Genomic DNA, 13,715 nt, shown 5'->3' with positions numbered 1-13,715 from the left:
AAGGGCAGATGACACGTGGAAGACATTAGCATCTTGCACTGCCATTGAAAGTGACTAAAGTAAATCGTCTTCGCTTCTTTGGTCATATATTAAGGAGACGGGCAGATCGCCTTGTTCAACGTGTTCTGAGGAGTTTGTCGGGTTCGAGCTGGGAGAGGTCACTTGACAGAATGCGGAAGTTCTGGGCTGAAGTGGTGAAAGAGGACCTGAGGACACTCGGTATGAATAGGCAGTTCAGACGAGACGAAAGGGTTCGCAGAATACTGAATAGCTACGAATGGATTGATTCTGTGCAAGCTCTCGCAGAAAATCGAGAAGGTTGGGCAGAGTTGTGTTCAAGGACGCCACCCTTCGACGAGGATGTGGGTAATCGCGTCAGGCGACGACATCAGCCCTGGTATTAAGTCAAGTAAGTCATGATGTCCTGTTTGTAGTGGCTTGTTTGATTTAAATGATTTTGATTTAAGACTGTATGTGGGAAATAAATAAGATATAGAAATAAGAAATAAATAAGAGACAACCTCGTACTCTACCAGAATGTCGAAACAATTAAAACAGATTCTCTAGCAAATTCACTTTTTTCTATTCACTAACGAAAGCAAGAATCTAATCACATACACCTCAAGAAATCCTGGAGATGTACCACTGTTGGGCTACCATAACGTGACCTTATTAGCCTCTCATTGAGTTTTCTTGTCAATTTTTCAATAACACTGCTAGGAAAAGCTATTCAAACTAGTTCGTGCCAGCACTTTAGGAACTTGTTGTACATGGCTTCATCTCTTTAGAAGATAGTCCGTCATTTTTTTCCTCATATTGGGCCAGAATAATTATAAACTTAATGCAACCCAAGATCATTTCGGATCAAGTTAGAATGTATTGGCCACAGTGATTTTGCATATTCGTTGCTTATAAGGAGTTTTAAAAATTTCTTTTTAAATGCAAGTGCTTTGTAAGGAACTAGCCTTCATTCATACTGATGATATCTGTATAGACAACGACATCCGAAATAACACAACTATTAAGGGGATACGCTACAAAAGTGGTAGTTCTTTTTACTCTACATACAGCTTTCAAGCAGCTGAAATCTGTGTGTTGAGTGTGAGAACTGAGTTCTGTTACTCGACCTACATGCTGAAAAATAATGGCAGCTACGAGAGAGATGTTCAGCAAAGATTCACCAAAGCCAATTCGGTACTCAACTCGTTGACCGAGTGCCTGTGGTCAATTCCAGCAACGAAGCCCAGCTGCGTCTCTCTGTTAGTAATCCGTTCGTGATGTGCGGATCGGAGCCCTGGACAGCGCTTTTGGCGGTTGATGGAGGAGCTTGACTGCATGGAGAGGAAGCTGTTTAAACGAATTTTAGGCTAGTTTTGGCCGACGGTGTGTCACAACGAGAATTATACTCGCGGAGGGGTGGTGTACAGGTGGAAACCATTAATTTCTTGCCCGGCCTTCTGAATTAGAAACAGAAATCCGCCTTCATTTCTCTAGTCGCATGATTAGAAGATCGTCCGATCACTTTGGTCAAGTTGTCCTGAAGATGCTTCCAGATGAAGACTGGAAAAGGTCTCCTGATCTTAAAAGGAAGTACTGGGCGGAGGTGGGAAGATCTGAAGACACTCGACGTTGACAGGCAGTTCAGTGAACTAACATTCCACCGACTATATAAAATAGCGACAGAAAGACAGATTCTATGCGAGCTCTAGGTGAAGTTCAAACAGAGGATGGATGTGCTTAAGGACGACACACCGCGACGAAACAGCCACGTTAGGCCGATTGAAGCAAGTATCCTACCGTCCTATACACACCAGCACTACAAATAAGTCTAATGGCTACATGACAACTATGACTACACAAGATCAGTACACGTGGTAATGCGGTTAGGTTGAACCGAAAGTTCTCGGACAATGTGGTAGTGATGATTTCTAAAGATCATCACTCAGCAAAGAGCCAACGAAAATGGATGCGTAGAGCTACCGTGCGATAAAGTATAAAAGGCTTCTCAAAGTGTAGGTTAACAACTACACCGAGCTAGTCCCTTTCTTGCCACCATGCCGCGCAATTTCGAGCCGTTTTGACTCCACCTTCGCAATGTCTTACTCTTTATCAATCTATCTGGCCAAGAACCGGCAAATATCGACAGACGTCTAAAGAAAATTTACAAGGAGCACCCCTCCTAAACCCCCTCCCCCCCCTCCCCTTCCCTCCGCTAGAAATACACAAGTGGCACTCGAAGTTCGCGTCGGGAGACTACTCCATCGAAGATGAAGACCGTTTGGGACGCCCAATGGAGTTTGATCTAGACTTGCTGCGGAAACAGGTGGAAGCCGATCCGTATCAAACCACTCGCGAACTGACCGTCTCTCTTGGGGTGAATCAAACCGCGGTTGTTTGCGGATTGAAGTCAATTGACGGGGTGCGAAAACTAGGTCGATGGGTGCCACATGCTCTGACACAGTATGACGTGGACCGCCACGCTGATATGGCACTTTCCCTCCTCATGCTCAAGCGCATCCACACGTGGCTTGAGCATCTAGTCACGTCGGGGGATGAGAAGTGGATTATCTACCCTAATTCTATTATCTTTATCTTATTCGCCGGCATGCCCAATGGGTTGACAAAGGTACGGATGTAAAAGACGTCCTTAAACTCAAAGTGCACGCCAAAAAGGTTATGCTTTGCACCTGGTGGAGCGTACGCGGCGCCGAATACTAGGAGTTGCTCGCCGAGGGATGTGCATTGACCGCAGACGCCCACATTATGGAACCGAAGAATTTAAAGAGAAATCTCGAAAATGCAGGTCTGCAGCAGCATGAAGTCTACTTCCAGCACGACAACGCTCGGCCGCACATTGCAAGAATGACCAAGGCTGAACTGATGAATTTTGGCTGGTTGGATCATCTTACCACACCCACCGTATTCCCCAGACCCTCGGATTACCACCTTTTTTCCAATCTCCAACGTCATCTGGATGACCAATACTTCAAACCCGCCACGACATCAAAAAGGCAGTCGAGCAGTTCTTCAAGGACCAGTCTTCAGCGTTCTGGAGCAAGGGCATCTTCGATCTGACTAAACGTTGGCAGAAGACCATCGATGCCAATGCTGCATACTTCAGATGATTTACAGTTATCGTTTAAAAAATGTAGGATAAATAAAAATATTGTCAATTTATTCGAGAACTTTCGGCTCAACCTAATACACGTGTGATCAAAGATCGTAGGACAAAAGTAACAGGCAGGACCCACGGCTGCGGATCCCGTCTTCCTAAAGATTGAAGTCGTGCACAGTGACGAAAAACATACCCATAATCGGTGAACCTCACAAATCTCCCTTGTATTGATATATTCTGGCTCTCCTGGAGATAATTACGAATCAAACCTGTATAATATAGTATGAACACTAGAAATGTATGAATGGAAACTAATGTACTTTTTACTATACAGGCTTCATTAACAACATTTTTAGAAGTGACTAAAACTTGTGGTAAAAGCTAATCTTTTGGTTTCTCAATAAGAGCAGACAGAAAACTTGAACAAATTTTTCATGAGATGATTCATTTGCAGAGTGTGCATATATACCCAGCTGAGGTCAAGAGTTCGCGACAAAGCAGCTCGTATTTGAAAAATAAGCGTGTTTGCAAACGAAGACGTCTGTATACACATGAAATCGCTGTTTTGTTGCTGTTATCTCCTATAAATTTGGGAATCCCGGCACCTTTCTCGCCTTATTTCAGCGATACTTCATGCTTTCTTTTTGTCTATGACCAGCATTACATCTTGTTAACGCCGCTAAGTAGTTTGCAGTAGTGCTGCGCTATCATAAGATGTTCTTAACCAGACTTTCTTTCTAATTAGATTAATTAGATTATTCATATGATACACTAATTAGATTAGTGTATCACGAAATTGAATTGAGGGATATTTTCAAAGACTGATGATTATGTCGGATCGAAATTCCAACGCTGAGATGGATGGATACATCAGTTGTTCATTTTCGTAACGAAACCGACGAACCCATTATCAAAACCTGAGCGAAGAAGTAACCTACCTGCTGTTTCTAATGCAAGCGAATCCTTTTATCCGCAAGTATAACTACAACCCTGCCTTCTGTACACCAACATTAGCTGTAAAAGAAAATATGTAAAAACTAAAAAATATTGTAGAAATTCAAATAGAAAATATTGTGAAAATTCAAAAAATCCCTAGCAATTCACCTCGATAATTTTCCGTCTTTTTTCAGGCATGGTGCATATCGGATGTGACTTGGTGTGTCTAGTGCTTTTCATTATGAACTGTCATGTAAAATCAGACCTAACGACGAAGGCACGGCTCTCGCTTCTTCAGGTGTGAATACTTAAAATATGAGAAAAAGACATAGATTTTTTTGTAACGATAGAAGATATGAAGAAAAACGATGGATGATATAAGACAAATATAAATATCGATGAACGATATTTATATTATACACGTATTACATGTGCGTATTTGAATATACAGCTTCTCTATCTACACCTTTTTTTTAAGAAGCATGAGAAAAAGAAAAAGATTGTGAAGAAAGTGTTTGAACGTTATCTAACAAAAGTAAAAGTTGGCCCGTTTCAGGCTCTTCGTGGCGTGAATCTAGAGGAGCGGCAGGCTAGACTAAAGAATCTTGCCAAATTGTATTTCGGAAACACTACAAGTACGATACGGCAAAATAACAATGTTGCCTCTGCTGTGATTGACGTAAGTATTTATTTGGTCATCGTTTAAAGTTTAAGATGTGGATTTCTAATCACCTTGTTCTGCTCGGATGCTATCAAACTTCTACAATGTGATTTGCATTTAAAGTATTATAGTAGCTGACTGTGCTTCACTTAAGGTCGATGTTAAAGAATTCGTCACAGGTTCAATAAATGATCCTAGCATAGAGGAGATTAATCGGAAAGAAGGTGTCTCTGAGTTCCTTTTCCAAGGTGATATTAATTTGACCGAGTGAGTCACTATGCATATTTCCACACGAATGATGTCAAGAACACTCATATCGATCTGTTATTTACAGCGAACAATTAGACTGGATAGAAAGGAATATAGACATCAGAAAAAACACCCGAAGTAAACGTCAAGTGGACAGCGGCGCACGTCTTTGGAGTAATAATCGTGTCTTCTACTTCTTTGACATCAGCATAGGTACGAGGCCTGTATATCAGTGATGTGATCAGATTTTAGGATAGAATTCTTATTCAAGCTAAAAACAAAAAGGTTCTACAAACGATTTGTAGGACCTCCTTGCTAGTGACAGCAACAGTCAGGATGTGGATCATGTCGTTGTAGATGACGATCATTTCTTGAGAGAGATCAACCACAATATTTCTATTTGACCAACTGTTCGAATCAACTAGAGTATGCAGGATCAAATGCGCGTACAGGGTTTTCTCAACAACGGAAAGCAAGAAGGATGTGTGGGAAAGAAAGGTCGTAAGAGAGTGGGAACAAAAGGAAGGAAATGAAGAGACCAAAGAAAGAGAGGGTAGTTGCTGCTAAATGCACTCATATTGATTACTACAAAACTTAGTTCTAATAATCTAATTGTACTTTGCTGAGAGGATGCCAATGGGAGGGTGGCACACTGCGGTGTAGCTCATTTTTAATTTCCTTATTGAAACGGTCAGAGATCAATCCCTGACCGTTTCAAAAGGAGATTTTGATGTGATTTTCTGCATTTAGCATTAGGGAGGTTGAAGAACGCATTTCTTATCCAACAGTGATGAGTTTCCCTATTATACTGCTATTACTAAGTGAAAAGGCATCTACAGCTCAAGTAAGAGCTAAAACTACTGCAAAGAAAGATTCACAAGTTGCTGAATAACGAAGCTCACAGTGAATTTTATGCCATACACTACGTACACTATTGCTCGACTGTAGAAATCGTTTTTTTTATATTTTTGCAAAATGTGGTGTTCCTGGCTTTTCTAGTTTTCTTTTGAGACCTAATCAAGAATAATTTCAAATTTTTCTCCTATTTTTGAACTTTTCTCAACTGTGGTTATGGGTTTTCCTCGGTGCTCTATCAAATTATGGTGAATTTTGCGATAGCGCCGTCGTAATCGCGCAGCGATAGAAAACGCAAAATTTTAGATTTTGTTCGTAAAAGTTTGTGTGACCCCAAAAAAGTCCAATAATATTTCTCATCATTTATTAAAACGGATTAAGCTGGAGGCCTTCATAGAAATGAATTTTTTCTTTCGAAATCCACCTTTCTCAGATTTTTTTTTGATTTTTTGCAGCATCAGGATACATGCTGGGAAACTATGCGAAGGGACCATACAAACCCATTCTACCGCCTTAGGGCTTCCGCGCACTAATCTGACGCAGTGCTACCCGTTTCTCCCCACTCTATAGTTTTCTGGCACAGGCGCACCATTCCGACCCGTCTCACCCAACTTTACCGCACTGATGCTTCAGCGCACCAAACCGACGCCATGGTATCCGTCTCCCTCTCGTTTTGGGATCTCCTGACGTAGACACACATACACAAATGCACACAAGTGACAGAATAAGCTCGTTATTACAAAGCATTATACTATAGTTTGCAAATGTGGAAGTATACATCCACATAAAAGTTTGTTTTCCCTCACTAACATATGAGGGAAACTAATATGCCTTATCAAAGCCAACATACATGCTTTCACAAACTTGAACAATGGCGGAAAGATAGAGTCCTCGCCCAACAGGTGCACGGCGATGGTTTGCCACATCACCGGTGCAGAGTTCTGCATCATTATGGATTATTTTCGTGGCACAGACACACAGACACACAGACACATAGACACGCACATGCACATACACACACGGTCTAAGCGCGTTATTATATGGCATGATATTTTTTAATCTTAATGTGGTATCACATAATAACGAGCTTAATCCACGTGTGTGTGTCTGTGTGGGTGTTTGTGTGTTTGTCTATGTGTCACAAAATTCGAAAAAGGGGGTGCGACGGGTCCACCCGGCGTCGGATTGGTGCACATAGCCGTGACCACTGGGCGCGTTGCTTTTCACCTTTATGACTCCTCTGCGTGTCTATTTCCTTCTTCGTTCGCCTCAAGTTGGTAGCATGCCGTTCTCAGGAAGTGAAAAGCGCATGCAAACGGCTGCTTAAATGGTAGCAAGATGATTATGTGATCTGACGTGGAACGTTATCTTTGTCAGTAGGATGATGTTTTTCACGTCATTTTATGCCAAAACATCATTCTTGGATAACTGTTGGGGAAAACAGGAAGAAAACCCATATTTCGAGTGATACTTTTAAATTATAAGATACTGATTAGTGGTGTTTGAAGCTGAAAACGAAAAGTTCGAAAGTTCTTCAAATGTAGAACTGACGCGTTCAGAAGGAGTAATATGAAGCCATTCGCCTTTAGTTGTAAAATAAAAAAAGGAAGAAAGATTGTTGGAGATACGCGAGTTCAATTTCATAGAAAACGGTATTAATATTAATTTTCGTTGATCAGTGAAGCGAGCAAAGCAAACACCACAGAAAGTCTGAAGTCCGGCTTTAGCCGAACGTTCAGACTGGTCTACTAATAATTATTACGTAGTACAATATTATTTTTCAATCCTCCAATTTGTTTCTTTAATTCTATCTATTCACCTTGATCACCTTGACTCCCGTTGATCTTCGAACTGGTCGAGCGGGCGCCAGTAATTCTTCCATTTGTCCCGGTCGCGTGCCAGAGTAGCCAGGTGGTTCCTCCTTTCGCGTGGCATAAGAAGAGCATCATACCTTTTTTTGAAGGACTTCGTGAAGAAATCTGACCATCGTGTCGACGGTCTTCCTGTGGTGCGCCTAACATCGCGGGGAACCCAGTCGCTCACGGCTTTGGTCCAACGGTTGTCGTTAAAGCGCATCACGTGTCCGGCCCATCTTATTTTACTTTCCTTGGCAAACGCGGCGGCGTCTCTAATCTTCGATCGCTGACGTAGGAGTGAGCTTTGAATCGCGTCCCTCACTTGCGTGAAACGGGATACTCCTAGCATCACTCTCTCAATTGCGCGTCCAATTACGCTCACCGCGTTTTCTTCCTGCTTGCGAAATGCCCAGGTTTCCGAAGCATAAGTCAGAGCAGGAAGTACGGTGGTGTGGAAGAGGTGAGCACGGAGCCGGGTGTTCCTCGTCTTCTTCACTACATTATACACTACATCACTATATCAGTACGATGTCATCAGCAAAGCGCAGATGGTGTAGCTGCCGACCTTCACTCCCATGTCGTCCCATTCCAACTTTCGCATTGCGTTCACGAGGATGGCGGTGAATATTTTGGGTGAGATTGTATCACCTTGTCGGACCCCCCTCTTCACATCAATGATGATATTCTTGTAGAATTTCGAGATTCCGGCCGTGAAGTTACTGTGCAACTCTCGAAGTACCTTTATGTACTGAGTAGGGACGCCTTGGTTGTCCAAGGCTTCCACAACCGCTTCCGTCTCAATTGAGTCAGAGGCCTTCTTCAAGTCGATAAAGATGAGACAGTACGACATCTTCTGCTCTCGTGATACCTCGATGAGTTTCGAAACAGTGTGAATGTGGTCAATCGTACTGAATCCTTTTCGAAAGCCTGCTTGCTCGCATGGCTGTCCTTCATCCAACACTTGTTCAATCCTATTAAGGATCACTCTTGTAAAGAGCTTGTAGATGACGGACAGTAAGGAGATTGGGCGATAGTTGCCGATGTCAAGTGGATCTCCCTTTTTACACAGAAACACGGTCTTACTGGTCTTCCACTGTTTAGGAACCTTGCATTCCGACAGGTAACGTGTAAAGAGCCTCGCCAGGGTGTTGATGAGTACTGGCGGAAGGGTCTTCAGTTGTTCTGGTCTTGAAGAGATCGGAGTAGAAGTCGTAGATGATTTTCTCCATTACCCCTCTCGATGCAATGGTTGTTGCCTTCAAGTTCCGGAGAGCAGTCATCCTTGTCTTGCGACTGGCGAAGTCTCGACGGGCATAGCGGACGCTTTTCCCCGCCTCTGCAGCTTCAGCCAGTTCTGCTCTTCTCTCTTTAATGTCTTCCTTTATCGCCTCTCTGCAAAGCCTTGCGAGCACGGACGTGAGTCCTTGGTTCCCTGCGGCTCGTGTTGCTCCACGCTGGCGTATCAGCTCAAAGGTTTCAAGAGACAAGCGTCTCTTGATGGTTTTTTTTCTCAGCCTTCTTCGCGCAGTCGTGTAGGTGTTCAACGAGCCGGTCATATTCCTCGTCGATGTTGTCCATTGCGGAATCTTCCCAAAAGCCGGCTAACGAAGCGAAGAGATCCCAGTTGATGATAGTTCTGGGATTTCTCCCTCTGAACTTGGCGGCTTTCTCTGCTCTCCTTGTGAAAGAAAATCTTCCTCGAAGGAGGCGATGGTCCGATCCCGTATTGAACTTTGGTACAACAGCGACGTCCGTCAGGCAGAACCTTTTATTGATTTTATTACCTTTTATTTTATTTACCTTTTATTGACGATGATCTAGTCTATTTCATTGCGGTACCCTCCACCTGGTGGCTCCCACGCCCAGCGTAGAGAGGAGGGCTTCTGGAATTGCGAATTCCCATGGAAGGTCTTAGTGTCATGATGAACTCGGAGAGCCTCTCCCCCTGGTCATTCCATTGTAGGCCGTGGGTCCCGATGTGAAGTTCCTCCGGCGTTCTTCTTGGGCCAACTTTGGCGTTGAAATCGCCAATTATGACCTTGTAGAAAACATGATCTTCTCGGTAGAACTTCTCCAGGTCCATATAGAAAGCTTCGACTTCTTCTTCATCGTAGCTTGATGTTGGAGCGTAAGCGACGAAGATAGTCAAAGCTGGTGTTGGACCACATCTTCTCATCCGCAGACGTCCGATTCGGGTCGTAAGTTATTCGAAGGAGTCGATGTTCTTTGCCATACTCGTGTTGACGAGGACGCCAACTCCATTAACACCTCTACTGTTGCATGTTCCTAAGAACAGTTCTTCTCCAGTTTCATATACGGCGTTGAGAGGGTGACGTCGTCTCGTCTCGCTCAGTCCGATGACGTTGTACTTGATCTTCTTGGCTTGCATCATCAGATCTTCGATGGCCGCTTCTGATGCAAGCGTACGTGCGTTATAAGTACAGATCGCCATCCTAGTCCTTTTCCGTTTTGGTAGCCTACATAACTCCTGCAACCCCGTCCTACCTGGCGCTACCGTACCAGGCTTTCCTTCGGAATCAGAAGACTCTTTTCTATTACTGTGTTTTGCATAAAAATTTTAAAACCCATGGGCAGGTTGCAAGCCTCTAGTCCCATGAGTTTCTGGGAGAACTTCCGTTCTCCAGGAGTGGACATGTGGAGCGATTAGCCTCCTATCCGCCACCCGGAGACGCGCCACGTAGCCTCGCGACTAACCGGCTGTGATCCCTGTAGCGAGAGAGATCCGTGGAATTCTATCTATTACAGTTAATTTTTGATTGCTATATCCTCGGCTCTAATCGATTTGTTGGAGGCGACTCCAAACCGCCTCCCTTGCACCTCCCAGTAACTTGATTGCAGGCTTTTGGCCGGACCGACGTGCGGGATGCAAGGATGTCATGAGTCAGTCTTGGCTCAGCAGAAACAAGGAGTCCATCCCCTGAATCCACCTGCGTCTCTGAGCAAGCACAAGGTCGCTTTTGGTCCGCGATTAGCCCCCTTTCCGCCACCAGGGGACGCGCCACGTAGCCTCGCGACTAACCGGCTGTGATCCCTCTAGCGAGAGAGATCCGTGGAATTCTATCTATTACAGTTAATTTTTGATTGCTATATCCTCGGCTCTAATCGAAAGAGTGAGATGAGAGGGGGCATATCAAGAGTTTTCTGAAGGCGTTTTTCTTAACTACACACTTGGCTCTGAGCATGCATCAGAATCCAGACCCATCTATAGATAGAAATTTCCAAAAGTAAGAAAATCTATTCTATGCTCCCCTATCCCGAAGTTATAGGATTTTGTATACAGAGTTTGCGCAATGCTTCAAAGCTCTCACTTATTTATATCGATTGTCGCGGTAGATTAGTTATATGTATAGAAATTACTGAGGTTGATGCAGTGCAATCGGTTGGTAGTTAGGTTACGATTACAAGAACAATGTTTCGCAACCGCTGCGGGACGGCCCAAGCCATTCATCCATGCAGAAGTTTTCATGATTCGTAACTGCAACAACTTCACCTTGAAATCACTGAATGTCCAGTTCCTTGCCTAACATTTGTATCAGTACTTCGGCATTTATAACTCGCATTCTACAGGTGTTTATTGTCTAATTAGGGCCGCGTATACGAGTCTGATAGCTACCTGCACGTGGTGCCCCTGCTTCAACTAAACGCAATCAGGCGTTCGAGTGTACGCATTGGGAACGTCCGAACCATATAACCTGCACTGGTATATGGCGAAAGATTCCCATACATTGCAGAAAGGTGCTATCGTCCAGCACATCGCCAAAGCCCATAACCTGAAAGGTCAACTGCCTCAAGAGAGCATGGAATCTTTGGCAACAACCATTCGTTTCGTCACGCTGAACTGCCGAACACTATCGAGTGAACTCCAACAAACCGCTCTATCCAGACTTCTGCGATATCTCTGTGTGCCTTTTGCTGCACTGCAGGAAACACGCATGAGAAATCGGCCCGTCTTCAGCATCGAAAATTACACCATATACTGCGGCGATGCAAAGTAGGTGGCTGCGTGATAGCTGTGAGGAGCGACAAGAAGACAAGAACAAGAACAAGAACAAGAACCTGGTGGAGGAATTTGGCTCAATGTCGTCTAGATGCGCCTTTCTACGACTGTGAGATCGCAGAGGACGTAAACTCTAGATCGTAAGTGCTCACGCACCTACGGAAACCGCTGAGGACAACAGTAAGGACGCCTTCTATGATGAACTCAATGCGTTGATGTCTAAAATACCAAGCCAGCAGGTGGTCATTGTCGGAATCGACGCAAATGCGAAGATGGGACTCGAACAGCAATCCGATGTGCTAGGAAAATGGTACTATGCAGCGGAGCGCACGTAGGACAACGGTGACCGTCTGGTCGACTTGTGCGAATAGACGGGCCTCATCATCGTTTTATCGCTTCCACGTTCAAGAAGAATCATCGACGCCATCAGCTCACGTGGCAGCGGTCAACCCTTTTAACGCCTGAAGAGCAGCGCAAGCGGAAGATGAAGACTCTTAAACTTCAGCTTGACTACGTTCTTGCGAGGAACATTCCTCAGTCAGATATCCGAAAATCTAGAGCTGTTTGGGACGTCGCGTTCGACTCTGACCACCGTTCAGTTCTTCTCAGCTTCAAAATACGATTCCACAAGAGAAACCGAGGAGATCCTCTTCAACCGAAAATCGACATGGCAGGTCTGAAAGACGATGAATGCAGAAGAAAATTCCCCCAACGTGTGTCTATTCCGTGTGGAGCACGGACCAGGAAGAAGCTTAGCGATGCGGATTCCTTCACAAAGTGCATCCAGGATGCTGCAAGGGAAACGCTCCCGGTTCTATTGCCGTGGAAGAAGTTTGCTCTTGCACCTGCGGAAACAAAACCCACATACAACTCTGTATGTGCCGCGCGCAGCACTGGTGACTTCAACCAGAAAAAGCGTCTTAGAAGGAAGTAGCGTCGTCAACAGCAAAAAGACCGCGATAACGAGTGGACGTCAAGGGCGATGGAGTTTGAAAAGGCGTGGGAGGACAAGAACTCGCATAAAGCCTATGCTTTACTGAAACAGTATAGCGGCAAAATAAAAAGATGTTCTCCTGTCCTCAACACTGCCAATGGAGTAGCTATCGGTGAAGCAACCCTTCCTATTTGGAGAGGACACCTTGCTGAACCGGCTAGCACCGTCAACTCCTGAACTCGAACACGTTCATAGACCGACGTATGCGATTAACGAAGAGCCACCGACCGAGTCTAAGGTTCTAGTCTGTATTCAGAAAATGAAGAATGGAAAATCTGGTGGAGACGACGGGACACAGAAATGCTAAGATATCTTCCTCCGTCTAGGATTCGTGAGATGACAAAGGTCATACGTTCAATATGGATAGACGAAAGGATGCCTGATTCGTGGAGACACATTATCATAATTCCCCTCCACAAGAAGTTCGTCACAGACCCCAGGAATTATCGAGTTATCTCTTTGCTGCGTGTTATTTACAAGGTATTGGAGCGCACTATCCTGGACCGGCTCATTAAACATCGCGAGGGAACAACGCTCGACGAGCAAGTTGGGTTTCGTCCTGGTCGGTCTACGATTGACTAGGTGTTCATCGTTAGGAGAGTGATTGAAATCCGGCAGCGGTATTTGAAGCCAATGCAATTAGCCTTTCTGGACTTTGAAGAAGCTCTCGACTCTCTTCATTGAGGCCATCTTCTCAACGCGCTCCGCGCCGAAGGAGTAAAAAGGAAGTTCGTTCGCTTGCCTGATGACATGCATCAACGCTAGCAGCTGCTCTAGTTCGAACACCAGCCGAATGTGCAAAACCGTTCGAGGTGGTGACTGGAGTGACACAAGGAGCACGACCGTTCCTGTTCAACTTCGCTATCGATGACGTTATGCGAAGGATAGTTGATCTGTGTCCTGATAGTAGATCTGTGTCCTCCGATATCATTCCAGCACCATCAGGACGCCCATTGTCCAACGCTGACGATGTTGTTATATTTGCGAAAAGCAGTACGAATCTTCAACATGTTGTCAACCTTATATAGAAT

At 44.6% G+C, this 13,715-nt stretch overlaps 8 protein-coding genes across 12 annotated transcripts; 4 read left to right on the top strand and 4 right to left on the bottom strand.

The window, feature by feature from the left end:
- Positions 1-170: 170 nt before the first annotated feature.
- Positions 171-6,333, top strand: RB195_002033 (uncharacterized protein; the record flags this gene model as incomplete). 3 transcript variants are annotated; one of them, XM_064199092.1, is made up of 5 exons in its annotated part: positions 171-362; positions 4,608-4,730; positions 4,867-4,979; positions 5,047-5,174; positions 6,272-6,333. In XM_064199092.1, the coding sequence occupies 5 exons, from the start codon at positions 171-173 to the stop codon at positions 6,331-6,333; spliced, it is 618 nt and encodes a 205-aa protein (XP_064054973.1). The 3 variants fall into 3 exon arrangements, with proteins under 3 accessions (XP_064054973.1, XP_064054975.1, XP_064054974.1); XM_064199093.1 differs by lacking the exons at positions 171-362; positions 6,272-6,333 and adding an exon at positions 2,291-2,626 and having other exon boundaries at positions 5,047-5,197; XM_064199094.1 differs by lacking the exons at positions 4,608-4,730; positions 4,867-4,979; positions 5,047-5,174; positions 6,272-6,333 and adding an exon at positions 1,171-1,331 and having other exon boundaries at positions 171-366.
- Positions 6,334-7,640: 1,307 nt separating this feature from the next.
- On the bottom strand, positions 7,641-8,021 carry RB195_002032 (uncharacterized protein; the record flags this gene model as incomplete). The annotated part of the gene is made up of 1 exon (XM_064199091.1): positions 7,641-8,021. The coding sequence occupies one exon, from the start codon at positions 8,019-8,021 to the stop codon at positions 7,641-7,643; it is 381 nt and encodes a 126-aa protein (XP_064054972.1).
- A 171-nt stretch (positions 8,022-8,192) lies between these two features.
- On the bottom strand, positions 8,193-9,228 carry RB195_002031 (uncharacterized protein; the record flags this gene model as incomplete). Of its 3 annotated transcripts, XM_064199090.1 has the most annotated exons (2): positions 8,193-8,843; positions 8,905-9,228. In XM_064199090.1, the coding sequence occupies 2 exons, from the start codon at positions 9,226-9,228 to the stop codon at positions 8,193-8,195; spliced, it is 975 nt and encodes a 324-aa protein (XP_064054969.1). The 3 variants fall into 3 exon arrangements, with proteins under 3 accessions (XP_064054969.1, XP_064054971.1, XP_064054970.1); XM_064199089.1 differs by lacking the exon at positions 8,905-9,228 and having other exon boundaries at positions 8,193-8,522; XM_064199088.1 differs by having other exon boundaries at positions 8,770-9,228.
- A 266-nt stretch (positions 9,229-9,494) lies between these two features.
- On the bottom strand, positions 9,495-9,848 carry RB195_002030 (uncharacterized protein; the record flags this gene model as incomplete). The annotated part of the gene is made up of 1 exon (XM_064199087.1): positions 9,495-9,848. One exon carries the CDS (start codon positions 9,846-9,848, stop codon positions 9,495-9,497), a length of 354 nt encoding a protein of 117 aa, XP_064054968.1.
- Positions 9,849-9,875: 27 nt separating this feature from the next.
- Positions 9,876-10,124, bottom strand: RB195_002029 (uncharacterized protein; the record flags this gene model as incomplete). The annotated part of the gene is made up of 1 exon (XM_064199086.1): positions 9,876-10,124. The coding sequence occupies one exon, from the start codon at positions 10,122-10,124 to the stop codon at positions 9,876-9,878; it is 249 nt and encodes an 82-aa protein (XP_064054967.1).
- A 1,553-nt stretch (positions 10,125-11,677) lies between these two features.
- On the top strand, positions 11,678-12,025 carry RB195_002028 (uncharacterized protein; the record flags this gene model as incomplete). The annotated part of the gene is made up of 2 exons (XM_064199085.1): positions 11,678-11,752; positions 11,828-12,025. The coding sequence occupies 2 exons, from the start codon at positions 11,678-11,680 to the stop codon at positions 12,023-12,025; spliced, it is 273 nt and encodes a 90-aa protein (XP_064054966.1).
- Positions 12,026-12,174: 149 nt separating this feature from the next.
- On the top strand, positions 12,175-12,624 carry RB195_002027 (uncharacterized protein; the record flags this gene model as incomplete). Its single annotated transcript, XM_064199084.1, has 1 exon — positions 12,175-12,624. One exon carries the CDS (start codon positions 12,175-12,177, stop codon positions 12,622-12,624), a length of 450 nt encoding a protein of 149 aa, XP_064054965.1.
- Positions 12,625-12,672: 48 nt separating this feature from the next.
- Positions 12,673-13,712, top strand: RB195_002026 (uncharacterized protein; the record flags this gene model as incomplete). Its single annotated transcript, XM_064199083.1, has 2 exons — positions 12,673-12,796; positions 13,462-13,712. 2 exons carry the CDS (start codon positions 12,673-12,675, stop codon positions 13,710-13,712), a joined length of 375 nt encoding a protein of 124 aa, XP_064054964.1.
- Positions 13,713-13,715: the final 3 nt, after the last annotated feature.

Source organism: Necator americanus, chromosome IV (genome assembly GCF_031761385.1).
Source record: "Necator americanus strain Aroian chromosome IV, whole genome shotgun sequence".
NCBI lineage: Eukaryota > Metazoa > Nematoda > Chromadorea > Rhabditida > Ancylostomatidae > Necator > Necator americanus.
Note: the sequence above shows the minus strand (reverse complement) of the source record. Positions and strands in the feature narration are given on the sequence as shown.